The sequence below is a fragment of the Sebastes umbrosus genome, chromosome 22 (genome assembly GCF_015220745.1).
Source record: "Sebastes umbrosus isolate fSebUmb1 chromosome 22, fSebUmb1.pri, whole genome shotgun sequence".
Taxonomy (NCBI): Eukaryota; Metazoa; Chordata; class Actinopteri; order Perciformes; family Sebastidae; genus Sebastes; species Sebastes umbrosus.
Window position 1 is genome coordinate 1,719,817 of NC_051290.1, and position 27,924 is coordinate 1,747,740.

The following is a 27,924-nucleotide window of genomic DNA, read 5'->3' on the forward strand; positions in this document are numbered from 1 at the left end:
TTGCTTTGCAGTTCAAGTTGGATAAAATGTGTAAAATTCTTCCTTGGAAAACAACAACAAACCATTTTTAATAACATCTAAACTAAACAAGCAAATGTGTCGTCTGTGTACACATCTTCAAACGTTTCAATGGTCTTGTCATTTCATGAGGCAGGAAACGTTACATTTGATTAAAAACGGGGGCCGGTTTAAGGCATAGGAAATATAAGCGGTCGTCTATGGCGTCACCTTCTGGTCCCCCTCTAAAAAAAATAAAAAATAATATTTTTTTTTAAAAATGCCGATGGCAACCTTTCTAATTTTCTGCATTGATGACAAATGAAGAAAGAAAGAAAGACATTTTAATTTATTTTATTAATTTATTTGACAGTGACAATACATGTAGGTCTTGTTACACTTAAAGTGCAACCTATGCAATGAATATAGGACTTCTAGCCGTAGCCAGTTCACAGACCTTATCCCTTGTTAGGCTTTTCAGAAAAAAAAATACATAAAATCACATATTACAACATCGTACATTACAATCAATTTGCATATGTATGTTCCTAATCAGTAATCAGTGTTCACAGGTTTGGTTTACCACAGTAAATATACTTTCTAAAAAATGATTAAAAATGTAAGAAAAATGTTTCAGCTTAAAATTCGCTTTGGTATCACAGTACAATAATAATATGAATACATTTTATATACAATATAGTGCTTTTCAGAACGGTTGTTGCAAAGTTCTTCACAGGGTGGTGAAAAAACTTAAACCAGAGCAACACAGTAAAAAACAAATATAGAAATAAAATAGTAAAACAATGTAATAAGGAAATAAAAGCATTCAAATCACAAATCGAAACTCATCTTTTTAGAACTGCTTTTAATGTGTGATTCATGTTGTGTTTTATGTATTATGATGTCCTTATTCATGATCCTTCTAACTGTGTAAAGTGTCTTTGAGTTTCATGAAAAGCACTATATAAATATAATGTATTATTATTATTGTATATTATTATTAGATGATGCAGAGTTAAAATGTAGGGAGATGGTTCTGTTGGACGGGACCTGAGATACCAACTCTATCCCTGAGATGGTTTATAAAATCCTGATCTAATGTATGAAAAGCTACACAAATATCAAAAACAACTTCTGAACTTGTCCCCTACATTTACATTACTCTCGAGAAAATTATAAAATCAGGTTCACATATCAGAGAGGTGCATCATTTTTATATCACATTGTTGGAAAATCTGGATGGAAAGTTTGCGATTATTTCATGGAAAACATAGCAGTCATTTTTGCTCAAACATTCCTACATAACTTCGTAGTGCCCCGGGACTTATGTAATGCTGATTAAGGCATCTATTAAGGATATATATAAGAATGATATGTATTATCAACATTAACAAATCAACAATTTGATCACTTGCTTGTGTTAATTGCAACGTGGTTTGTGCCTCATGTGCATCTTTATTCTCAGAGCTGCCGTCATCAAAAAAACTCAAATATCAAAGAAAATGCTGCTCTGCAACTCAACCTGTAGCCCATCACGTCACCTTGACCGTAAAAGTAGCTAAAGTAAAAGTTATGGTACGTATCCACAGGCTCCTTTCCAAGCTTCCCATTCATTGTCTATGTAAGCAGCCGTCGCAATGCATTCTGGTAGCGTGGCGGCGCGATTCGAGAAACGAAGCGTCACGACGCCCGCTCCTCATTTGCATTAAGTTGAGGTCTAGTCTACTTTATGCAAATCAGGGGCGTCCGATGCGACTCGCCGCCTCTCGAAACTCCCGGGAATCTTTTAAAATAAACGTTGTCGATCCAAAATAAAGACAGATTCAGCTGTGTGGCTTATTTCTCGCCTCAAATGTTTTCAGAAACACATTTCAGTGAACTATTTTTGTGAAATAAGAGAAGAAAGTTTCCAAACGAGCCTCCATGTTGTTTCCGGTTTGAAAGCTGGGAGCAGCAGCCAACGGAGGGAAAGTGTTCGTCCAATCAGGAGCCTTGTGTCTAATGACAGCCCACCAAGCGTCCAACGCAGGGAAGCGAGGCGATCCCTCGCGATAAAAAACGCCACTGTGGACACGTACCGTTACTCATCATTGTCTGAAGTTAGAGTAACAACAGAGCCATCATGAGGTCAAAGAGGAGAACACAACATTATCCATGATCACTTGCATCCAGCAGGCCGTGAATAAAACATTTAACACTCTAGCATAGCAAAGGAAAAACAATGCTTTTTATAATTTTTTTTGGCATTTTGACACTAAAATATGGTTAAAAACAAATGGGTGCAAGGTGTTTGATCTGATTAAAACATAAAAAAAAGAACATTTGTCCTCAGTCCAACATGAGAGAACCAAGAAGTAAAGCTGCCACGAGGGCTTGTCAATAATGCATCCGTGGTCCGTGTGCGTTTCATAGTTTGTTTATTGGATTAAATCCAAAGTGGCAGAAACAAGAAAACAACTGAGAAGGAGAGCTGGCGGCAGCTCCGTGAGACGGACCTTCGGTTAGCGTATGGCTCGAATTCAGCCAGCGGGTCCAAACCCCAGCACCGGGGGAACTTACCCGACTCCCCGCCGGTTCATCAAACTTTCTGTTGCTGCTACACAGCTTAGACACACTCTAATGCTCTTTTATCTTGTTTTTATATATGTAAAGTACTTTGAATTGCCTTTGTGTATGAAATGTGCTATATAAATAAACTTGCCTTGCCTTGAGTTCGGCATTTTGGCCGTCTCCATCTTGGTTATTGACCGTTACTATCTTGGTTTTTGGCCATCACCATCTTGGTTTTAGCAACCAGAAGTGATGCAAGAGGGTGTAGCTAAGTACAATCGAACATTGAATAAGACATTATTAGGTAACCAAAAATGTTACAGTTAACTTTGATGAACTGTAACCACACAGTGAAAGAGTTAAAGTTGTAAGATGAAAACACGGACAACTCCCAGACCGGACAACGCCGTGGTAGCGACCTGTCAATCACAAGGTAGCCCCGCCCTAAAGCATCCCCTGCTTTATGGTCTATTTGACTCTAAATGGGACCATCATTTACTAAATGAACATCATGCTGTATTGAAGAAGACTTGAATCTAGCGATTGAGACCATAAACTCATGTTTACAATGTTTACTGAGGTAATAAATCAAGAGAGAAGTAGACTCATTTTCTCATAGACTTCTATACAATCAGACTTCTTTTAGCAACCAGAGGAGTCGCCCCCTGCTGGCTGTTAGAGAGAATGCAGGTTTAAGACACTTCAGCATTGTATTCACTTCTCAGACGAGGAGGTAGCCCCTGTGACTCCCGGTGCTGGGTTTGCACTGGCTGAATTTGAGCTAACTGCTAACTGACGGTCCGTCTACCGGCGTGGTGGTCTCCTGGCCGCGGGGAGGATGAAACCGAAATGTTCTCATTTCTGCCACTTATTTGATGATTTAATCCAATAAACGAACAATGAAACGGACACGGACCGTACAGCCCCGGTTAGTGTCACAGTAAACATACAGATGGCTAACTAATTTTGTGTAGTCTTGCCCTGCTGTTAGTTAGTAGTTGGCTACAGGGTCATCAACCAGGATGATTTATTGGAGGCACCTGCTATATTAGAAATATTTGGATTTCATTTGGTGAGTTATGCCGAATAGTGTCGCTGGTGTCTCCCATATTGTTCCGACTCATCATCGTCTCAGGATTGTTTTGTTTTTTGCCTGTTGCGTCCTCTCCTGTCTTGACTTGCACCTATACGACACATCACCCAGTAAGGCATCTTTTAATAGATCTTTTAAGCAAGAAAAACGTGTTAAACATTACACATACGGGTACAGAGACAGACTTTTTGCGAACCTATTCTTTTAAATGGGGAAAATGAAAAGAATGAGTGTGACTTACTGATCTTTCCATATTGTTTTCAGAAATACAGCAATGCAGATATAGCCAATACCAATATAACCATAGCATCCTGTAAGAATAGAGGAAAGATGTTAAGATTGCTCTTCACTGTGGGATTCCAAAATAAACAAGACTCGGTCAAAACGAGTATATGGCTGATGATGGCCATTGGGTTTTGGTTTATTGCAGAAAATAAGCTCCGCTCAACTGGCCGTTCCAGCGGTGACGTACCCTATCGTGGAACACACCTGATTGGTCCCTGATTTTCTGCTCGACATTTCAAACAGGACACAACATGGCGGTCTGCTTGTAAATTTTCTGTTATTCTGTCTAAACAATCCACAAAAATCTACTTCTGGAAACATTTTAATAGAGAAATGGCGACGCCACTACTGGATCTGGTTTCATTTTAGAACTAGATCGCCTAGTTTCACAGCTTGGACCCAGATTCGTGAGCCAGATTCGTGAGCCAGACGCGTCGCGCTGGACGGGCTCAGTTGCATAAAGGACTCTGCTCTTTCCTTTTGAAAGAGCAACAGCCAATGAGGAAACTCCAACACTATCCAAATGTTGCTACTATGAAATATCCTAGCCACTTTGAATTAAAGACGAGCACAAATTGTTAAAGAATAAGAACAAATCAGAGCAGGGTATCATCAACGAAATGCCTTTTGAGAAGAAACATTTAAAAGGTTTTGAGATCACATTTAAAATGCTGATCTGACCTCCAGAGGGAGACTGTTTTATAATAAGCAAGCCAGGGCAGCAAAAGTTTGCTCGCCACAAATCTTAAACTTCAAAGTATTTAGAGACATTCTGAATTTGATCCTTAATTTAACAGGACGCCTGTATAACGAGGAATGAAAGACCATCTGTATGGCTACAGTAAAGCACTTACCGGAATACTTTTTTGGCTCTGGCTCGTTTTCTGTGGGGGAAAAAATGACAAAACATATTACCCCAAAAAATACTTAACATGTTTCATGCAAGAGAATCACATGAGACGGTCCTGCAGAAACAAACTTTGCATTTAAACTTCCTCTTGCAGCATCATTGAACACTTTGTTTTAAAAAAGTCTATTAGTACAGGCCTATCCTCTAGTTACAGTGATATAACAATCAGATGTCGCTTAAATGTGATATTACAGTGCTATAAATTTGGTCGACTAAAAGAATATTAATAGAGATAAATTATAAAGATTATTTTAAGGGTACATGTGATAAATACAGTGTGGGAATAAAAATGTATGCAAGTGCGCTTAGTTATCTGGCATTTCTGTATTCTACTTACGGTATTGCCCTGGGCCTGCTTTCCTTCCATTCCTTCTTTCTTAACTTCTGAAAAAAGACAAAGGTGATTAAGTACTCACATTTTTTTTCTTCAGACTTTTACATTATCATTTTGTGGCTGATGAGGCATTTTGAGAATGAGTCTACAGCTACATGCTCGTGACTCCGTGAGGCTTTTCTGTCTCATCCAGACTGGCCTATAGGCTGTTTTCATCTACATACATGTATATGTTAAGTAATGAAAGTATGAGTTACGCTGTTTAATGTTGAGTTTCGTAGAGCAGGAGATTTTGGAGCTTCCAGTTCCAACAGAGCAGTTGTATGTTCCAGCATCAGTTATTTCAACTGGTGAGATTTTCACTGCAAGTTTCCCTTCGGTTGGTTTCCAGCTGCTGTCTTCAGAAGCTCTGCCTTTGAAACGATCTGCCTGATCATCAGAAGAAAAGCTTCTAGTTTTGTAAACCAGGACTTGGTCATTGTTGTTGAACTTCCATACAATACTTTGGTCCTTCACATCACATTGATACTCGACGTGACAGTCCAAAGTGACGGCCTCTCCGACTGCTGCTTCATGGCTCTTTGGGCAAATTAACTTAGTTTTTTCTGTAACGAGAAACAAGATAAAGCCTTTATCTAGTAATGTAAACTCAAACAGGGTTGACATGTCTTTTAAGAAGTGGAAATACACCTTTTCAAGTTGATATGGGGAAGTTGTTAGCAAACATTTGTCTATACAGTAGATCAGCTATGAAACAACAGTAGCTTTATTTGGAGTCATGTTTGTTTCCACCTGATGAATGCAAATCTAATATTCATAATGTTTTGCATTGCTGTAGATTTGGGAATGGATTAGATCACAGTGTTACCGGTAAGATCAGGTCAGGTATGTGTGTTTCCTTTTATAACAGTTTCATAGAGAGAAGAGTGAGAGAGCGAGATATGGTGGATGATTCACTATCGGGCCCAAAGTGTGTCAGGGGCCCCCTGGCCTTCATCTAAAATGTCGCTCGAAGAGACACATACCAACCATGAAAAGACAACAAAGAGTCACAAAAAGACTACAATGAAACATAAAGACTACAAAGAGATACAACAAGACTACAAAGAGACACAAAAAGACCACAAAGAGACACATACCAACCATGAAAAGATGCAAAATGACCAGAAAGAAACATGAAATGACTATAAAGAGACTCAAACTGACAATAAAGCGATGCAAAGAAACTGCAAAGAGTCACAAAACAACCAAAAAGAGAATCAAAATGACTACAAAGAGAAACATCAGGACTAAAAAGAGACAAAACTACTACAAAGAGACAAAAAACGACTACAAAGAGACACAAAACAACTACAAAGGGATACAAAAAAAACACAAAAAGACTACAAAGAGACAAAAAGACTACAAAGAGACACATAAAGACTGCAAAGAGATACAAAATGTCCGTCCAGGGACCGATTGTCTCATAATCCAGTGAATACACAGTATTGTATTTCATATTATATTTTATTATAATTTGTATATATTGTATTTTATTCCTATATTATTTTTATAGTTTATATTTGTAGCAGCACTGTTTCAGGAGCCTGAGAGAAAGAAGTTCATTGCCAACGACAGGATGAGTTCCATCTGCATGGACATTATAATGTAAAGACAGCACATAGTTTTACTTACTGCAATCGTCTCTGTGATCTGGTCCTGTGGACAAAATGACAAAACGAGAGCATTTAGACTTAGAGCAGATCAGAGAGCTTTATCTGAACTATTCCAACAACTTTAGATGCATAATGTTGACAAACTAATAAAACCACATACCACACACATTACTCAGTGACCTAGTGACACTCCCAATGTTTCAAGCCGAGGTAGTAAAAGTTTAGTAGTTGTAGTAGTAAAAGTAGTTTACGGAGAGTGTACTTTAAACTTTAGAGTACACTTTTATAAACTAAAAGGTAGTACCCTTATAACAAACTTATATCCCGTGGCCATCTGCTCTTTAGCTATTAACACATAGCAAAAGTAAGCAGAGTAATCACCCTAATCAACACGATTATATATAATCCAATATCGGCTGTATACAGCTCTGGTTGATATCATTTACCTGTGGCGGTGTTCATCAGAAGAAACAGAATCAGTCCAGTAGGTCCAGTTTTCCACTTCATCGCTGAATCGACGTGGACAATCTGTTTGATTTAAAGATTGAAAACATGTAAGAATTAAAAAATCATCTGCGTCATTGTGAAGCTTTCACTTTCGTTCTTACTTGCTCTCTCTAACTAAAGGTATGCTTTGCAATCAGAGGAAGACAGGCAGACTGCCCGACAGGAAAACAGCTGTGCCAAGGTAACAGGTGTGGCGGTATGGACTTCCTTCTGTTTGTTTTATTTAACCCTATCCTAGCAGCCACAAACAAACATTTTTTTTTAATATTTGCAGTGCAGTGCTTGATAAATATTATAACCCATCTTGACATAAAGAAATAATTACTAAATAATGTGATTTAATAAAATGTGTGAAGCATTGTATAGGTCCAAACACCCACTTGTCTTCATGTCTGTGGTCTCGATGATGAGATGAGGGTAAATTAGCCTAATAGGGGACATTTTGTTTGCATTTCAGATTTCTGGAATATATTGTGATATGAACTCAATACATTAAATCCAAACCCAGTACCACTCTGAAACCCCCACGATGTGTCCTAATCAAACCAAAATATATATATATAATGCAGATATCACAGTCATAGAAGAAATGGTAGACATATCAGCACTCTAATGCCAAGGTTTCTCAGACAAATCTTGATTTCCTAATGTGGAACACTGAGAAGATGTTAAAAGACCTAAAAATCACCTTAATTAATGTAGGAAACACTCCAGGCTAAATGTGTAATCTCATTTACAATCTCACTTACAATGTTATTGCTGTTACAAAACCTTGGCCTATAGATGTGGATTTTACATGGAGAATCAAACAACTTCAAACAAAAAAATAAGACTATAAATAATACTAAATGAATAGAAAATAATTAATAAAGACTATAATAGTTTTGAAGCATTTTAGGCATATTAGAAAGACGTTAAATATCAATAGTTTTATTGTCGTTTATTTGTTTGAGGACACCCACCGGAGCTTAGGCGTCCCACTTTACAGCAACTCACCCTACGTAAAATGAGCTAATTCAAATATTAATATGACATTATTCCAAAAGGAATTGTTTCATATACATATTACTTTACACTATATTCAAATTATTTTTTTCGTTTACAACTCATTTATATGATTTTCTTTCATCTAAATGCGTCTGTCCCACACTTACAAATACCACAGTAAAAGATTTATTCAAAGCCAAACAAATCTAGTTTCCATGGAAACGGAAGTTAGGTTGGGCCGCCCACATACAGTAGGTCATATAACCACACTAAGAAAACCCCCGAACTATCCCTTTAAATATCTTTTTTGTATAATATTTCCTAAAATATTGTGTTTGGTTTCATTAATGTAGTTTTGTGTTCTCTCAATGACTTAGTTGCTGGTCTTCCAACCTCCCAGTAGATGGCAGTCCCTTCCCCCATTCCTCTTGTGTTACACTTGAATTGTAAATGATTGATTGAAGTTATTCTTTTATTACTCAGCTCTTGATTTCTCCTCTCTCTGCTACAGTGTCAATGATTTATCACGATTAATCGCAAATACATTTTTTATCTGTTCAAAATGTACCTTAAAGGGAGATTTGTTAAGTATTTAATACTCTTATCTACATGGTAGTGGACAAATATGCTGCTTGATGCCAATGTATGTATATATATATTATTTGAAATCAATTAACAACACTAAACAATGATACAACCGAATTTCACCTCGGGCACCAAAAGGCCTAGAGCCGACCCTGATTAAAAATGTAAGAAATATGTCACATAAATACTGAAACAATTTTTTTTATTAACAATTGCAGTTTCAGCACCTTCACCTCTGAGTGTCACCGCTTAGAAAAATCACTTTTGGTGTCACAGTACAATAATTACAGTATATGAGTACATTTTATATACGATATAGTGGATAAAGCATACATTACACACAACACAGTCTCACAGCACTTTGTGAGACTGTCATGAAATTTAATCTCTTTGATTCGTGTATATAGACATGAATTTCCATTTTTTTTGTGACACTCAGCACGACTTTCAGCAAAGTATTTTCCGTGCGTTTTCCTACGAATGTCCAGCAACACGTGACAAGTGTCAATTTCCGCTACAGTCTTTTCAAAATAAAACTACTTAGTTAGGTTTAGGAAAGGATCGACTTGGTTAGGATTAAGCAACAAAACTACTTAGTTAGGTTTAAGCAACAAAAATACTTAGTTAGGTTTAGGCAACGAAACTACTTAGATAGGTTCAGGCAACAAAAAAACTTAGTTAGGTTTAGGCAACGAAACTACTTAGTTAGGTTTAGGTAACAAAACTACTTAGTTAGGTTTAGGCAACGAAACTACTTAGTTAGGTTCAGGCAACAAAAAAACTTAGTTAGGTTTAGGCAACGAAACTACTTAGTTAGGTTCAGGCAACAAAAAAACTTCGTTAGGTTTAGGCAACGAAACTACTTAGTTAAGTTTAGGCAACAAAACAACTTATTTAGGTTTAGGCAACAAAACTACTTAGTTAGGTTTAGGCAACGAAACTACTTAGTTAGGTTCAGGCAACAAAAAAACGTATTTAGGTTTAGGCAACAAAACTACTTAGTTAGGTTTAGGTAACAAAACTGCCTAGTTAGGTTTAGGAAAAGATCGACTTGGTTAGGATTAGGCATCAAAACTACTTAGTTAGGTTTAGGCAACAAAACTACTTAGTTAGGTTTAGGTAACAAAACGACTTTGTTTAGTTTAGGTAACAATACTACTTAGTTAGGTTTAGGTAACAAAACTACTTAGTTAGGTTTGTGTAACATAACTTCTTAGTTAGGTTTAGGTAACAAAACTATTTAGTTAAGTTTAGGCAACAAAACTATTTAGTTAAGTTTAGGCAACAAAACTACATAATTAGGTTTAGGTAACAAAACTTATTAGTTAGGTTTAGGTAACAAAACTATTTAGTTAAGTTTAGGCAACAAAACTACATAATTAGGTTTAGGTAACAAAACTTATTAGTTAGGTTTAGGTAACATAACTTCTTAGTTAGGTTTAGGTAACAAAACTATTTAGTTAAGTTTAGGCAACAAAACTACTTAGTTAGGTTTAGGCAACAAAACTACTTAGTTTGGTTTAGGTAACGAAACTACTTAGGTTTAGGTAACAAAACTTCTTAGTGAAGTTTAGGCAACAAAACTTCTTAGTGAGGTTTAGACAACAAAACTACTTAGTTAGTACAATCAATTCCAAAGTGTAAGACGGATGATGCAGAGTTAAAATGTAGGGAGATGATTCTGTTGGACGGGACCTGAGATACCAACTCTATCCCTGAGATGGTTAATAAAATACTGATCTAATGTATCAAAAGCTACACAAATATAAAAAAAATAACTTGTGAACTTGTGTACTGCATTTACAATTCCCTCAAGAATATTACAAAATCACATTCACATATCAGAGATTTCAGCTCTCGAGAGCCGCATCATTTTTATATCACATTGTTGGAAAATCTGGATGGAAAGTTTGCAATAATTCCATGGAAAACATAAACAAATAACACAACATACACTTAAAGTACACTTAAAAGTATACTTTATAAACTAAAAAGTGGGCCAATTTAGTCCCAAGAAGTATTGAAGTACATTTACTATAAGTACATTGATATATGTATACTTACTACATAATGTATACTTGGGAAATATACTTGAACTTTACTTAAATTACTTGAACTTGAAGTATACTACTTTTTCATAAGGGTGGGTCACTAAAGACTTGCATTTAAGGGTAAATAAAATTATCTGTGCTTAATGTGCTATCTGGGATTTTATCTCCGCCTGATGGGAGGTCATGTATTTGTGTATAGTCTGTAAAGTATACTGGACACATCAGCCTATTATGTTTTTGGTGCTCTTTTACGACTTTATGCCCAAGTACCTCTCGTGGTTGCAGTGATTCACACTTTTTTTAAAAAACTGTTTTATTGACTGTTTTATAGCGTCATTGACTGCTGACTCCTCAGTTCTCTTAGCAAATGATCAAAAGCGGCTTCAGTAGTGTAACTGACCGCTAATTAGAACATCAGAGATCAGAAATGACTGCCTATTGCAATGGAACTGGTTTATATGTATTATTATCCATTTCTTTTATAAGTATTTGTTTGCTGCTGGTTGTGGTTATTTATGTTATTTATTTGAATTGTGACAGCTCAAACCTATGTAGTTAACTGTACTTTCAAAGTGGCAGACTCCTCCCTTGTTGCGTCAGTCAATGAATCGGGAGAGAAACTACCTGTAAATCTTTGGTTAACGCCCTTGGTCAGCGGAATGAGGTATGTTGAGGAGCCTCCTTGCTTTTGTTACAGGTACAACCCTAGGTGTGAGTTGATTCATTCAAACATTTCTTTGGTCCATTTGTTTGCGCTGCATGTAGCACCGTCGAAAAATCAGTTGATTCTTTCTTTGTTTAAATGTATTTTGAGTTAGTTTGCTTATGAAAGTAATTTCATGGGTGATGAATCAGTGATTTCTTCAGTGAGATTTCTATTATTATTGTATTAAGTCTGTGGATGGTTTGGGTGGTTTATCTTAGAGTAGCATGCACATTTTTAACTGTTAAGGGCATTTGCCATTAATTTTACATTGTACAAACTCATATCATTAATAACATCATTATATTGGTATGTATTTATAGTTGTATTTTAATCACCTTTTGCACTTCTGATTGTATTAATCATATTTAATTATGTGAAACTGTAGATTGTGTTATGGTGTCGTTTGTATAAATAGTAAATGTATTTTTCTTGTATATTTCCTGTAGTTTCAAGGTGCTACGGTGTTGGAGGTGTTTGGTGGCGAGGAGAAGAGAGGGCTGTTACAAGTAGCAAAAAGCATTTCCAGCAATCGGCTAGGCTAAAAACAAGCCTTACCTTAGTCTGTTGCAGGCAGACTCTCTGTAGTGGCTCAAAAACTGATATCCATATACAAGTTTGGTCTCATTTTAAACCAGAGCATCTGCAGATTAATTTCATACCTGATATGTTATGATCTGCCAAAGTTAGGCACGATCTGAGATGAATAAAATCACAGTTTTTGCTCTGAACCGTCAGGGAGGGGCGATTGAGCGAGATTCAACTCTTCTTTGTTTGAGAGGGGCAAGGAGACACAGAGATCTGGACTCTCTGGAATAAAAGCGTTTTTAGCTGAGCTGTGCTCAGGTTCTACCGTCACTGGTGCTTCCCTTGTTCATCAGATTTATCGCCTCAGGATTGTCCGTTTCCTTGCTTTTTTGCCTGGTGTATCCTCTCCATCTTGGACTCGGACCTATACAACACAAAACAGGTTATTTGTCAGTGCCTTTCAAAATGGCTCAGGAGCACTTTCTGTTCTGACCACTCTGGTAAACAAATGGTTAAAGGTTTAATATGCAGTCATCTAATTATCTGTGTGTCACCGGAATAAAAACTGCTCCGCCAAAAAGCAGTGGATTGCAGAGACAGGACTCAATGGTACAAATACATCTTTTGAATATACCTTGTGAACTCATTGTCCCATTAGCAACTGAGCTAAGCCATCAAGTTTGCTAACTGAGTGACTGTTTTATTGTGTTATAATTGCAAATAAACATAACTGAGGAACTGGAGGACGAATGATAGGGGTTATATCTGCTTGCACATTGTAGGGTTCAGCCCTTTTATTACTCACTGGGATCATGTTCTGGCTCTGGCTCTGGCTCTGGCTCTGGTTCTGGCTCTGGTGCTGGCTCTTGTGCCGGCTCTGGTGCTGGTGCTGGTAATGGTGCTGGTGCCGGCTCTGGTGCTGGCCCTGCCTCTGGCTCTGGCGCTGTGGAAGAAATGAAAACAATGTAAAAGTGTAATAATGTGTTCTAAATACAAATAAACATAAATGATCTTCAATAATTCATAAAATCTGTGAAAATAACACGCATTTATGATGAAAACTATTGATTCTAATACGGGTCAGTTTTGACTCACTTATGGAAAAGTGACATTTCATTGACCTACGCATCTATTTGTTAACGGATAGGTTCACAATTTTTCAAGTCTGCCTTCAAACAACAGTGACAAACCTGAAGAACCAATTACACTGTACATATCGGCACTTGACTTATTGATTTAAGACAGTCTTAAAAATTGCGAACCTGTTCTTTTAAATAGGGAAAACAAAGAGAGGAGAAATGTGTTACTTACTTATATATTTATTCCATATGTAAATGCCAATGCTAATGACAATGCCAATGCCAATGACAATGCCAATAACAATGCCTATTTTAGCGCCGATGTCAGTATTTTGGTTATCCCGGTGTCCTGAAAGAATAAAGGAAAGTTGTCAAGATTTATTCTTCACTGTGGGAACAATGTGCTCTTTGAGAAAAATACTGAACTAACTCATTTATGATGAGATATTGGTTCATTTGGGTGGTAAAGTGTTTCACAAGACAATGAAAATTAATCTTAGTAAATATTTAAACCTGTAATAACTGAGTTATCAACACAACATATATCATCACCATGACACATCATCACATTTAAAGTTGACATGTTGAACATGTTAGCAAACAGTTGCTTACTTACACATCCAACAACATAATGATTAATTTGCGTTTGTGTCCACCTGATGAATGCAAGTCCAATATTTTATCTCTTTTAGCTCTGTTTTTGGTCTCCACCACCTCCTGAGGGAAATATCTGTCTCTTTAACTGTTAAATGCTACACTATGTTCACCAGCTAGTCTCTAATTGTTAACTGTTAACTGTTTGTTGCCGAGCAGGTAGAGCACAGTGGGATTTCACAGCTTCTTCTTTGAAAACAACGGTAATTGTGGGTCGGACAGATGAAGAATGAGCCTAAACTCACTATAAAACTCCGTAAAGCCAAGGGGCAGCCTGGTCTCCAAGTTATGTTCCCATTCAACAAAACGACATTGTCAATTCCGTATAGAGGGAAACATATTTTCTCCTGGACTGTTTTTTTGTTTTTTTTTACGTATCACAAATATGTTTGTAATAAAAGTCCACGGAAGTCCGCGTAGGGACGAGGTCGGGTGGATGTATGGGTCAAACAAACTTTCACCCAGTAGACCGTGTGCAACAAAAAGTCAACGTTCACTTATTTCAATTTACGTTCGTAACTCAAATAATATAACAAACACACTTATTTTAAGCCAAACTATGATGTTTTACCTAAGCAAGAAGTTTTGTTGCGTTTTTTTTGTTTTGTTTTGTTTAAATTTACAACATTAACCATGTTTTTAAAACTGCGACTGTAATCTGGGAGGAATATATGTTTTCCTCGAAAAGTAATTGAGAATGCAGTGTAGTTGTATGGGAATGTAATTTTGGAGGAGACAGGGTTGGGAATTCTGAATTCAATCCTTAATTTGGCAGGAAGCCAGTATAAATATAAATCTGCAGCGCCCCAAAATCTATGTCTTTTCATAACATATAAACCTACATATGTGCCAAATGCTTTGCTTTTATCACAAAATGCACAATTGTTATGAATATTTTAGATTAGTTGCCCAACTAGTACAAATATTACTTACCAAGAATATTTGTCGGATTTCCTTTGCTTCGCTTTGGCTCTGAAAAAATATGTTAAATTGTTAATGTGTAAATTGTGTTTAAGAGATAAAATTTAATTTTAATATGTATTCAGTTGGCATACTCACCAACAATGAGGTTAACGTTGCATTGTCTGACCAGACCTTTGCCGGAGAGGTCGTTAACTCGACCTTCGCAGGTGTAATTTCCTGCATCCAATTCAGTCACGTTGGTCAGAGTTAGTGAAAAGTTTCCTTTGGCCAATTCATCAGGGAAGAGAGATGTTCTACCTACGAAGTTCTTGTCCTGTTTAACTAGATCGTCAGCCTTACTTCGATACAAGTGCACAATGGTTCCATTGCGTTTCCATAACACTGATATAGTCGAGCTGAACGTCTCCTTCAGCTGGCATGGCAGAATGGCGTCTTCACCGTCTACCACGTTAACGGTATCATGTGAGGCAATCACATCAGCCTCTCCTGGGGAAACAAACATTGCATTTAGACTTCCTGTTGCAGCGTCACTGAACACCTTGTTTCTCGTGATTAAAACAAGGATGGCTGATCTTGTCCAATTTGAGAAATGATTTTTCAGAATCACAATCAGTAGCTTTATACTTTATTGATCCCGGCGGGGAAATTGGGACATTACAATTGCTCTTCTATAAAAACATAAAGAAATATAAGAAAATAGAAATAAAGTAGTATGTAACATGTAAATTATGTACATAATGCTACAATATATAACCCAATATATATGTAGAAAAATATAAATAATAAGAAAAAATAAGAAATGAAATACATACAATAGCCTATATAACCACTGTGAAAATAAGTTAATGAAAAAATGCTGAGAAGTGGGATCTATTAAGTTTGCTAAATATAAATGCAAGACTAAATAAGAATTAAATAAGAATATTTTTTTAAATGTACAGTATACCGTGTTTCTGCAACTATGGGCATTTTTAAGTCCCAACAATGAAAATTTGAATTTATGTTTAAAGTTTGCAGTGCTATGATATTCACAGATTCGAACTTCCTAGATCAATAACTCATGAGCGAAACGGTGTTAAAACACAAACAATGGCTTTTTTTTTAACCGCATAAAGCTTATGCAGAAGTACATTTATCCAAAATAAGTGTTGTGGTACAACAAACAGGATACCATCAATGTGTGAACACATTTTGGTAGCGCTACACTATATAAGACTTAAGTTATTGAATATTAATCAAAAGAAAAATATACCAAAATTATACAAAATCACATTTTTCCAAACTATGTTTGTTTTTGTTTTGTAGTAAAACCAAGAAGAGGCCATTTATGTGTGATTTTGGTGGAACTACACTTCATAAAGACTGAAGTTATTGAATATTTTTCACATTAAAAATCCACCAAAATTATACAAAAGCATATTTTTCCAAATTAAATATTATAATACAACCAGGAAGTGACCATCGATGTGTGAAGACAGTTTGGTGGCACTACACATTATAACAGTGAAGTTATTGTATATTTTTTTCTTTTCGGCGTATAGAATAGAATAAAGTCAAAATATTACAAGAATAAAGTCATAGGTTTACGAGAAATAAAGTCGTAATATTATAAAGTAGTAATTTTACGTGCTATTTTCTTTTTTTCTCGTAAAGTTATGACTTTATTCTGTAAATCTTAGATGTTTTTTCCCTCAATGTGGCCCTAATACTCCGTAGTACATTGTCTCTTTGGCCCTCACTGCATTAAACTTATATACTATATACTTAGACTATAAACTGTGTTACCTTCATCACAATGATCACATGTTTTGCGGCTCCAGACAGATTTTTGTTGTCGTTGTTTTTTGCCTAAAATGGCTCTTTTGATAGTAAAAGTTGCTGACCCCTGCATGGCTGAGATATGTATCAGAGCAAAATCTTAATCTTAAAGTATGCATTGCAGACAGTGTTTGAAGGGAAGGTAGTACAAGACTTAATAAGACCTGACTAGATGAGATGTTAAGACCTAGTTACAGGAAATGTTAATGCATTTTTTGATGTTCTAATTTTGACAAAATGGGTAACACTTTATAGAGTAGGTAATCATTAGTAAATGATTAGTTAATGATTACGTAATAAAAAACAAAAACAAATGAGGAACTAACTGCTAGTGAACGATTAATTAATGAGTGACTCCCAATCACATTTTATTGCATGATTAGTTAATGATTAATTAAAAGGATTTATAATGGTGTTGTTAATATAGCACATTAAAGGTAGTAGTTAGTCTTTATATTGTGTCGTAGCTCAAGAGGGAACCTGCTGATAAACAATTATACTTTTTTAACAAATAAATATTTAACACAGCCATGCCAATATATTATAAAAAATATCATGCATAGCTTATTTAATGTTCTTATAAATCATTTAGCAAAAAGTGTCCCCCTGTTACCAGACTCCACCCAATGATTCTTTATGTTTTGATGAGTAGTCTGTTGAGTTCTGGGCCAAAAACAGCGAAGCACAACACAAGTCAGGACACATTACAAATCACACACCACAAATACCGGTTGAGCCACTTAATCACACACCAGCTTTATCAGATCAGATCAGATCATCTGAGTTCACAGGATTTGTGGTCAGAGCTATTTATTTATTTTTAAAGAGACGGAGCAAAAATGTGCTTTTATATTCAGAGATCCAATAAGCATCTTTAAAGTACTGAAGCTGCCATAATTTAAACTCATTTACATGCTTGTTATTATGGACTAACTCTTAAAACATCCAACACACAATTACGATACTACGAGGGAGTGTTAGGGCCACATTCAGGGGAGAATAAAGTCATAATTTAATGAGAATAAAGTCATAATATTACGAGAAACAAAGTCGTAATTTAATGAGAATAAAGTCATACTATTTTAATAAAAAAAAGTTGCAATATTACTTGAAAAAAGTTGTAATTTAATGAGAATAAAGTCATAATATTACGAGAAAAAAGACATAATTGAATGAGAATAAAGTCATAATATTACAAGAAAAAAGACACAATTTAATGAGAATAAAGTCATAATATTACGAGAAATAAGTCGTAATTTAATGAAAATAAAGTCATAATATTACGAATAAAAAGTCGTAATTTAATGAGAATAAAGTCATAATATTACAAGAAAAAAGACACAATTTAATGAGAATAAAGTCATAATATTACGATAAAAAAGTCGTAATTTAATGAGAATAAAGTCATACTATTTCACGAAAAAAAAGTTGCAATATTACGAGAAAAAAAGTTGTAATTTAATGAGAATAAAGTCATAATATTACTTGAAAAAAGTCGTAATTTAATGAGAATAAAGTCATAATATTACGAGAAAAAATACATAATTTAATGAGAATATAGTCATAATATTACGAGAAACAAAGTCGTAATTTAATGAGAATAAAGTCATAATATTACAAGAAAAATAAATTGTAATATTACGATAAAAAGTCGTAATTTAATGAGAATAAAGTCATAATATTACGAGAAAAAAGACATAATTTAATGAGAATAAAGTCATAATATTACAAGAAAAATAAATTGTAATATTACGATAAAAAGTCGTAATCTAATGAGAATAAAGTCATAATATTACGAGAAAAAAGAATGTAATATTATGAGAATAAAATCATAACTTTAAGAGAAAAAAAGTCATGTCCTTCTCCACAGAAGAGTCAGTTTCTCCATCAGGTCTGTGTGGTTCCTTCTTCAGAATAAACTCAGTTTCTTGCACAATCTTTTCAAGGTCCTGATACTGATGTTAATGTGCTGCTGATGAGCCAAAAGATTTAGTTTTTTGTGAAACCTTAACTAAAGTATCAACTTCACAAGATGCTCAAAGTTCTTCATTTTCACACTATTTCTTCACTAAAATAACAGGTAAAATTACTACTTTATAATATTATTCTTCTATTCTTATTATTCTCGTAAACCTATGACTTTATTCTCGTAATCTCAGATGTATTTTATTTTGTCCTCGATGTGGAAAAATAATTACATCTGATGTTTAAACATAAAAGTCCTCAATGTTTAAACATAAATTCAAAATGTCTTTGTTGGGACTTAAAAATGCCCATAGTTGCAGAAACACGGTATACTGTACATTTAAAAAATAAATTCTTATTTATTTCTTATCAAAATCACTTCACACATCAATGGTGTCTTCCTGATTGTACTACAACACTTAGTTTGAAAAAAATATGCTTTTGCATAATTTTATTGGGAAATATATTCAATAACTTCACTGTTATAAAGTGTAGTGCTACAAAAATGTCTCCTCCTAATTAAACTACAACACTTAGTTTGGAAAATTGTGATTTTTTTATAATTTTGGTGATTTTCTATTGGGAAAAAAATTAAATAACTTAAGCCTTATGCAGTGTAGTACCATCACTTCACACATCAATGATCTCTTCCTGATTGTACTACACCATGTAGTTTGGAAAAATATGCTTTTACATCATTTTGGTGAATTTATAATGCGAAAAATACTCAATCAATTCACACGTCACAGGTATCCTATCCTTAATCCTCTTTCATACTCTGGTAATCAAACGTTTCTAAATAGATCTGAGTAGCTGATTCATAATTATGTAGGTAACTTTGAACATATTCTTAACATAATCTGGGTCTTCATGGTTTAAACTCTACCTGTAGAATAACACTAAGAGTGTCTGATTCATGATAAAGATCTGAGTGAACACACAGGTCATCTTAAAGTAGGAAACACTTACTTGTTACAGTCAACAGAGAAAACAGAGCAAACAGCCAAATGAGAGGCTTCATGGTGGCTGTAGAGGACTGAGCTGCTGTAGATGTCACCGAGATGATTTCACGCTTTCTGGAGGATTAAAAAAAGATCAAATACAATCCATATTGAGGTGAGGCTTTCTGCAAAGAACACAGTGACCTTGTGATTAGTAATTACTTTCTCTTTCACTTTGGTAAAGTTAAGGAAACACATTCGGACTTCCTAGGGACCGTCCTCAAAGTGTAACACCAAAAAGAGAAACATATTCAATAACTTCAGTATTATACAGTGTAGTGCCACCAAAATCACTTCACACATCAATGGTGTCCTCATAGTTGTACTACAGTACTTAGTTTGGAAAAATGTGCTTTTGCATAATTTTAGTGAATTGTATTGGGAAAAATATTCAATAACTTCACTGTTATAAAGTGTAGTGCTACAAAAATGTCTTCACACATTAATGGTATCCTGTTTGTTATACTACAACACGTATTTTGGATAAATGTACTTTTGCATAATTTTGCTGAATTTTTAATGACAAAAGTATGCAATAAGTTCAGTATTATAGTGTAATATGATCAAAATCACTTCACACATTAATGATCTCCTCCTAATTAGTTTGGAAAATTGTGATTTTATTTATAATTTTGGTGAATTTTTCTTGGGAAAGAAAGTCAATAACTTCAGTATTATACAGTGTAGTACCATCAAAATTGTTTCACGCATCAATGGTCACCTCATGGTTGTACTATGATACTTAGTATGAGAAAATATGCTTTTGCATAATTTTGCTGAATTTTTAATGACAAAAGTATTCAATAACTTCAGTATTATACAGTGTAGTACCACCGAAATCACTTCACACATCAATGGTCTCTTCTTAGTTGTACTACGACACTTAGTTTGACAAAAATTTAAATGTAATATATATATAAATGTCATTTATATTTATTTTAAACAGAGAAAGGTTAAGAAGCGTGTGGTAATTTGTAAATATTAGTAATAATCCACAATTAAAAGCCCATAGTATATTCATTCATGGAGATCTCCAAGTCACTGCATGTTCTACAACGCTGTCCTGCACATATTTCAGAATAAAAGCCTTGTGTTAACAAATGAAGGAATTCTGTCCACAGAAAAAAAAAAAAAAAACGCTTGAGGGCTTTTATTTTGAAATGAAAGCAGGAAGTGTTGATTTAAAAATAGATCTTCACTTTTTTTTGCAGATATAGACATGTAAACTGTAATAATGTAGCTGATATGATGTCAATATACAGTAAATAGATCACCTTCACTGTCTGTGACGTATTCTACAGATGTCTAGACCTCTAGACCTTCTTCCTCACTCCACGTGTTTCCAGTCTGTCGTTCGACATTTCCCAGACTTATAAATGCACCACACTGCAACAGCACCAGAGGCACCCAGACTCAGGAAAAACAAAATTCCAAGAGCAACCCAAGAAGCAGAGCATTCTTCTGAAGTCAGGTGCATATAGATGGTAGCACGTTTTCTTCCATATGGGTTAGATGCTTCACACTGGTAGTGACCACTCAGGTCAGAGGTCATGCTCAGAAACTGTAGCGTTGCACCCTCTGCGCTGACACCAGACTGAGGCCACGACTGGTCGGATCTGCTCCAGGTGAAATCTGCTGGTGGGTTTGCTTCCGTCACACATTCAAATGAGCGGTTAGATCTTTTAATGATGTTCACTTCAATGGGTGGGAAGTAGACCTGGTGAAGGGATGGCAGAATTCATTCTGGCACTCGCACATACATACAGTACATTCTCCTTTTACATACATTCTCCTTTCACACACATATATTCTCCGTTCACATACATACATACAGGACTGTCTCAGAGAATTAGAATATTGTGATAAAGTTCTTTATTTTCTGTAATGCAATTAAAAAAACAAAAATGTCATGCATTCTGGATTCATTACAAATCAACTGAAATATTGCAAGCCTTTTATTCTTTTAATATTGCTGATTATGGCTTACAGCTTAAGAAAACACAAATATCCTATCTCTAAATATTAGAATATTTCCTCAGACCAAGTAAAAAAAAAGATTGATAACTAAAACAAAATCAAACATTTGAAAATGTCCATTAATGCACTCAGTACTTGGTTGGGAATCCTTTTGCACGGATTACAGCATCAATGCGGCGTGGCATGGAGGCAATCAGCCTGTGGCATTGCTGAGGTGTTATGGATGCCCATGATGCTTCAATAGCGGCCTTTAGCTCATTTGCATTGTTGGGTCTGGTGTCTTTCAGCTTCCTCTTCACAATACCCCACAAATTCTCTATGGGGTTCAGGTCAGGGGAATTGGCAGGCCAATCGAGGACAGTAATGCCATGGGCAGTACACCAGTTACTGGTGGTTCTGGCACTGTGGGCAGGTGCCAGATCATGCTGGAAAATGAAATCCTCATCTCCATAGAGCTTTTCAGCAGACGGAAGCATGTAGTGCTCTAAAATCTCTTGGTACACAGCTGCATTTACTCTGGACTTGATGAAACACAGTGGACCAACACCAGCAGCTGACATGGCTCCCCAAACCATCACTGACTGTGGGAACTTCACACTGGATTTCAAGCAACTTGGATTTTGCTCCTCTCCAGCCTTTCTCCAGACTCTGGCGCCTTGACTTCCAAATGAAATACAACACTTGCTTTCGTCTGAAAAGAGGACTTTGGACCACTCTGCAACTGTCCGGTGCTTCTTTTCCATAGCCCAAGTCAGACGCTTCTTCCGTTGTCTTGAGTTCAGAAGTGGCTTGACCATGGGAATACGGCTATTGTAGCCCATTTCCCGGACACGTCTGTGAACAGTGGCTTTTGATACCTGGACTCCAGCTTCAGTCCACTGTCTTTGAAGCTCCCCCAAATTCTGGAAGCGACTCTTCTTCACAATGCTGTTAAGGCTGCGGTCATCTCTCTTGGTTGTGCAGCGTTTCCTGCCACATTTCCCCCTTCCAACAGACTTTTTGTGGATGTGCTTTGACCCAGACCCAACAATGCAAATGAGCTAAAGGCCGCTATTGAAGCATCATGGGCATCCATAACACCTCAGCAATGCCACAGGCTGATTGCCTCCATGCCACGCCGCATTGATGCTGTAATCCGTGCAAAAGGATTCCCAACCAAGTACTGAGTGCATTAATGGACATTTTCAAATGTTTGATTTTGTTTTACTGTTATCAATCTTTTTTTTTACTTGGTCTGAGGAAATATTCTAATATTTAGAGATAGGATATTTGTGTTTTCTTAAGCTGTAAGCCATAATCAGCAATATTAAAAGAATAAAAGGCTTGCAATATTTCAGTTGATTTGTAATGAATCCAGAATGCATGACATTTTTGTTTTTTTAATTGCATTACAGAAAATAAAGAACTTTATCACAATATTCTAATTCTCTGAGACAGTCCTGTACATACATTCTTCTTTCACGTACATGTATTCTCCTTAGTTATCTGGCATTTCTGTATTTTACTTACGGTTTTGCCCTGGGCCTGCTTTCCTTCCTTTCCTTTTTCCTCAACTTCTGAAAAAAAGACAAAGGTGATTAAGTACTCACAATTTTTTCTCCAGGCTTTTACTTTACCATTTTGTGGATGATGAGGCATTTTGAGAATGAGTCTACAGCTACATGCTCGTGACTCGGTGAGGCTTTTCTGTCTGATCCAGACTGTTGCAAAATACGACCCCATAGGTTATTTAATACTGCATCTTATTACGACCCGTGTTTAAGTTAGGATGTGACCTCTAGTGGCCTCTAGGCCCATAGGTCAGGTTTTCATCTACATATATGTTAAGCAATGAAAGTGAGTTACGCTGTTTAATGTTGAGTTTCGTAGAGCAGGAGATTTTGGAGCCTCCAGTTCCAACAGAGCAGGTGTATGTTCCAGCATCAGTTATTTCAACTGGTGAGATTTTCACTGCAAGTTTCCCTTCGGTTGGTTTCCAGCTGCTGTCTTCAGAAGCTCTGCCTTTGAAACGATCTGCCTGATCAGTAGGAGAAAAGTTTCTACTTTTGTAAACCAGGACTTGGTCATTGTTGTTGAACATCCATACAATACTTTTGTCCTGCACATCACATTGAGACTCGAAGTGACAGTCCAAAGTGACGGCCTCTCCGACTGCTGCATCATGGCTCTCTGGGCAAATTAACTGAATATATTCTGTAACGAGAAACAAGATAAAGCCTTTATCTAGTAATGTAAACTCAAACAGGGTTGACATGTCTTTTAAGAAGTGGAAATACACCTTTTCAAGTTGATATGGGGAAGTTGTTAGCAAACATTTGTCTATACAGTAGATCGGCTATGAAACAACAGTAGTTTTATTTGGAGTCATGTTTGTTTCCACCTGATGAATGCAAATCTAATATTCATAATGTTTTGCATTGCTGTAGATTTGGGAATGGATTAGATCACAGTGTTACCGGTAAGATCAGGTCAGGTATGTGTGTTTCCTTTTATAACAGTTTCATAAAGAGAAGAGTGAGAGAGCGAGATATGGTGGATGATTCACTATCGGGCCCAAAGTGTGTCAGGGGCCCCCTGGCCTTCATCTAAAATGTCGCTCGAAGAGACACATACCAACCATGAAAAGACAACAAAGAGTCACAAAAAGACTACAATGAAACATAAAGAATACAAAGAGATGCAAAACGACCACAAAGAGACACAAAACAACCACAAAGAGACACAAAACGACCACAAAGAGACACAAAACGACCACAAAGAGATACAACAAGACTACAAAGAGACACAAAAAGACTACAAAGAGACACAAAATGTTCATCCAGGGACCGTTTGTCTCATAATCCAGTGAATACACAGTACTGTATTTTATATTATATTTTATTATAATTTGTATATATTATATTTTATTCCTATATTTGCGTGTTCTTCTTTTTATAGTTTATATTTGTAGCAGCACTGTTTCAAGAGCCTGAGCGAAAGAAGTTCATTGCCAAAGACAGGATGAGTTCCATCTGCATGGACATTATAATGTAAAGACAGCACATAGTTTTACTTACTGCACTCGTCTCCGTGCTCTTGACCTGTGGACAAAATGAAAAAACAATAGCATTTAGACTTCGAGCAGATCAGAGAGCTTTATCTGAACTATTAACTTTGAACTTTAGATGCACAATGTTGACAAAATAATAAAACCACAAACCACACACATTACCCAGTGACTTAGTGACACAAGGAAGGATATAGAAGTAGTTTACTGAGAGTGTACTTTAAAGTACACTTTTATAAACTAAAAAGTATTGAAGTAGTACACTTACAAGTATAAAACTAGTGAACTATCTGTATACTTATAGTATAGTTGTTACAAAATAAGACTTAAATATAAACTAGTTGTGTACTCAACATTTACTATTCTTACACTTAAAGGACATGCAAAGTATTATTTTATAAACAAAAAAGTGGCCCAATTTAGTCCCAAGAAGTATTAAAGTAGTACGCTTACAAGTATACTACTAGTATACTAATATAAGTATACCCACTACATAAAGTAAACTTGGTATTATACTTTAACTTTACTTAAGTATACATCATAAAAAACTTGAAGTACTTTTCCGTAAGAGATTTCATGACGATCGATATTCTCGTGACGGTGAGATCATGATCTTGATCTGAAAAGCGTTCAATTTCTTTCTTTCCTTCGAGTTCCATTTGAGATAAAACACAAATTAAGAGGTTAAATTTAACAAATTTAATTATAAAATGCTGCGTAATTGTTACAGAAAGACAGAGACAGAAGTCGTCATCAACGCATCATCAGTTACACTGCGCATGTGTTATACCCTGTGGTCTTAAAGGTCCCATATTGTGAAAAGTGACAGTTGTATATGTCTTTTATATTATAAAGCTGGTTTAAATGCTATATAAATACTTTTAAACTATCAAAACGCTTAATATACGGAGAAATACACACAGCCCGTATTCAGAAATTGTGTGTTTGAAACAAGCTGTTAGGATTTCTGTCCATTTGTGATGTCACAAATATACAATATTTGGCTATTACACGGTTTTAAACGTAAACATTCTAAATGTGTCCCAGTTTATTTCCTGTTGCAGTGAATGTAAATAACATCAGCTGACAGGAAGTAAACATGGACCCAAACTGTTGCCTAGAAACGCAATTCCGTTGCCATTCCGTTGAAATGCACTAAAACGGAGCGTTTCAGACAGAGGGTAAATACAGGTATATTCAGACAGACAGTGTGAGGAAAATAAAGTTTTTTTTTAACATTACAGCATGTAAACATGTTCTAGTAGAAACACGAAATACAAGTAGGAACCTGAAACTGAGCACGATATGGGACCTTTAATGCTCAGGCTGATCGGAATCCCTAAAAAAATTCCTGAATCTCGATCAAGATCTGGATCACCACCAAAATTTTATGGATTATTCATTGGACCACACTTTCATTCAAATTCATCACGGGTTTTTGGAGTAACCCTGCTAACGGACAAACAAACAAACCAACAAATCAACGCCGGTGAAATCAGGCCTTTTTTTTATTACTTCTTTATCACCTCCTTCCAAGGCCACCTTGGAAGGAGGTGATAAAGAAAACATGAGACCATGGGTGAGTCACACTTGGGCCCGTATTGCTGTTATCTTCAACTCGGAACTGATTACAATGACAACACAACAAGTTGGCGTGACGGTATTTCAGAGAGGACACACTTAGGCTGTCAATACACAACAGTTTTGTTTCTTAAAAATACATAATGTCAGAAACAACATCCCCAATAACTTTTATTATTATTATCATTATTATTATTATTATTATTATTATTATTATTTAAAGGTGAGAAAAACATCATCATTGACATCAACAAATGTGTCGCCTAAATGCAATCCCTCCTTCCCTCTTTCATGTGAATCAGTAAAGTTGTGATTGTTTATGGATGGTTATAACATGGACATTATTTACATGAAAGAATGGACCAATAGCTGCTCGGGAATACTAAACAATAGGGAAATGTATATGTTTTATATGGCAAGTTGATATTTGAGCATTGTCAGAGTATTCGTACAGTCAAATCAAAAGCAAAAGTAAACAGAGTAATCACCCAAATCAAAACCATTATATTGGTGTACATTTTTATATAATTTAAAATTAGTACCTTTGGCCGTGTTGATCAGAAGAAAAAGAATCAGTCCAGTGAGTCCAATCAGTCCAATTTTCCCCTTCATCTCTAAATCGACGTAGACAATCTGTTTTTTTTAAAGATTGAAAACATGTTAAATATCGTGTTGAACATTTAGGGAATTGAAAAATCGTCTGCGTCATTGTGAAGCTTTCACTTTCGTCCTCACGTGGGCTGTATGGTGAAGAGCTCTCTCTAACTAAAGGTATTGCTTGGCAGTCAGAGGAAGACAGGCAGACTGCCCGACAGGTAAACAGGTATGCCAAGGTAACAGGTGTGGCGTTATGGACTGGCTTCTTTGTTTTTTTAACCCTATCCTAGCAACCACAAACAAACATTGTTGTTAATATTTGCAGTGCAGTGCTTGATAAATATGTACACAGTGTTATTACCCAGCTTGGCATAAATAATAATTACTAAATAATAAGCATTGCATAGGTCCAAAAAACGCTTTTCATTTTATTTTTGCATTTCAAACTTCTGGAATATATTGTGATATGAAGTCAATACATTAAATCCAAACCCAGTACCACTCTGAAATCTCCAGGATGTGTCCTAATCAAACCAAAAAAATATATATATAATGCAGATATCACAGTCATTAAGGAAATGGTAGACATATCAGCACTCTAATGCCAGGTTTTCTCAGACAAATCTTGATTTCCTAATGTGGGACACTGTAAAGTCTGTTAAAAGGCCTAAAAATCTCCTTAATATATGTATGAAACTGCTAATTTTCAAACCTCCCAGTAGATGGCAGTCCTAACCTGAACAGTGTAGGCCTCTTCCTCTTGTCTTATACTTGAATTATAAATGATTGATTGAAGTTATTCTTTTATTACTCAGCTCATAATTTCTTCTCTCTCTGGTACAGTAAAGATACGTTTTAAAGGTCCCGTATTGTAAAAAAGTGAGATCTTCTTGTCTTTGTTATTATAAAGCAGGTTTTAAATGCTACATATGTAAATACAGTGAAAGTATGGAAACGCTAAATCCACGGAGAAATACACACAACCCGTATTCAGAAACTGTGCCTTTGAAGCAAGCTGTCAGGATTCGTGTAATTTTTGTGATGTCACAACTGTACAATATTTAGACCATTTCACAGTTTTTAAAAATCTAAATGTG

General features: G+C 35.7%; 2 protein-coding genes across 5 annotated transcripts; both read right to left on the reverse strand.

Moving 5' to 3' along the window:
* Positions 1-3,147: 3,147 nt before the first annotated feature.
* Positions 3,148-27,063, reverse strand: LOC119481865 (basement membrane-specific heparan sulfate proteoglycan core protein-like). 4 transcript variants are annotated; one of them, XM_037759177.1, is made up of 8 exons: positions 26,966-27,063; positions 7,271-7,352; positions 6,844-6,867; positions 5,427-5,774; positions 5,173-5,219; positions 4,780-4,809; positions 3,882-3,951; positions 3,148-3,731 (listed from the first exon to the last, which is right to left on the reverse strand). In XM_037759177.1, exons 2-7 carry the CDS (start codon positions 7,329-7,331, stop codon positions 3,901-3,903), a joined length of 561 nt encoding a protein of 186 aa, XP_037615105.1. In that variant the 5' UTR covers positions 7,332-7,352; positions 26,966-27,063; the 3' UTR covers positions 3,148-3,731; positions 3,882-3,900. The 4 variants fall into 4 exon arrangements, with proteins under 4 accessions (XP_037615105.1, XP_037615103.1, XP_037615102.1 ...); XM_037759175.1 differs by having other exon boundaries at positions 7,271-7,432; positions 26,966-27,054; XM_037759174.1 differs by lacking the exons at positions 3,148-3,731; positions 3,882-3,951; positions 4,780-4,809; ... (2 more) ...; positions 6,844-6,867; positions 7,271-7,352 and adding exons at positions 20,826-21,343; positions 23,113-23,156; positions 23,449-23,796; positions 24,660-24,683; positions 26,773-26,863 and having other exon boundaries at positions 26,966-27,058.
* Positions 12,541-19,775, reverse strand: LOC119481540. The gene is made up of 6 exons (XM_037758611.1): positions 19,595-19,775; positions 14,978-15,328; positions 14,852-14,890; positions 13,537-13,613; positions 12,991-13,128; positions 12,541-12,609 (listed from the first exon to the last, which is right to left on the reverse strand). Exons 1-6 carry the CDS (start codon positions 19,644-19,646, stop codon positions 12,541-12,543), a joined length of 726 nt encoding a protein of 241 aa, XP_037614539.1. The 5' UTR covers positions 19,647-19,775.
* Positions 27,064-27,924: the final 861 nt, after the last annotated feature.

Bases quoted from the DNA above. Each gene is read 5' to 3' on its own strand.
- LOC119481540 (XM_037758611.1), bottom strand. From the start codon at position 19,646: ATGAAGCCTCTCATTTGGCTGTTTGCTCTGTTTTCTCTGTTGACTGTA. The intron at 15,329-19,594 runs GTAAGTGTTTCC...TTGTTTCCCCAG, and splicing joins TTCTCTGTTGACTGTAACAA to GAGAGGCTGATGTGATTGCC. The intron at 13,129-13,536 runs GTCATTAGCATT...TTTCTTCCACAG, and splicing joins TTGTCATTGGCATTGGCATT to CGCCAGAGCCAGAGGCAGGG.
- LOC119481865 (XM_037759173.1), bottom strand. From the start codon at position 26,842: ATGAAGGGGAAAATTGGACTGATTGGACTCACTGGACTGATTCTTTTT. The intron at 24,684-26,772 runs GTACTAATTTTA...TTTTGTCCACAG, and splicing joins TCTGATCAACACGGCCAAAG to GTCAAGAGCACGGAGACGAG. The intron at 23,160-23,448 runs GTAACTCACTTT...TCTTTTTTTCAG, and splicing joins GAAACTCAACATTAAACAGC to AAGTTGAGGAAAAAGGAAAG.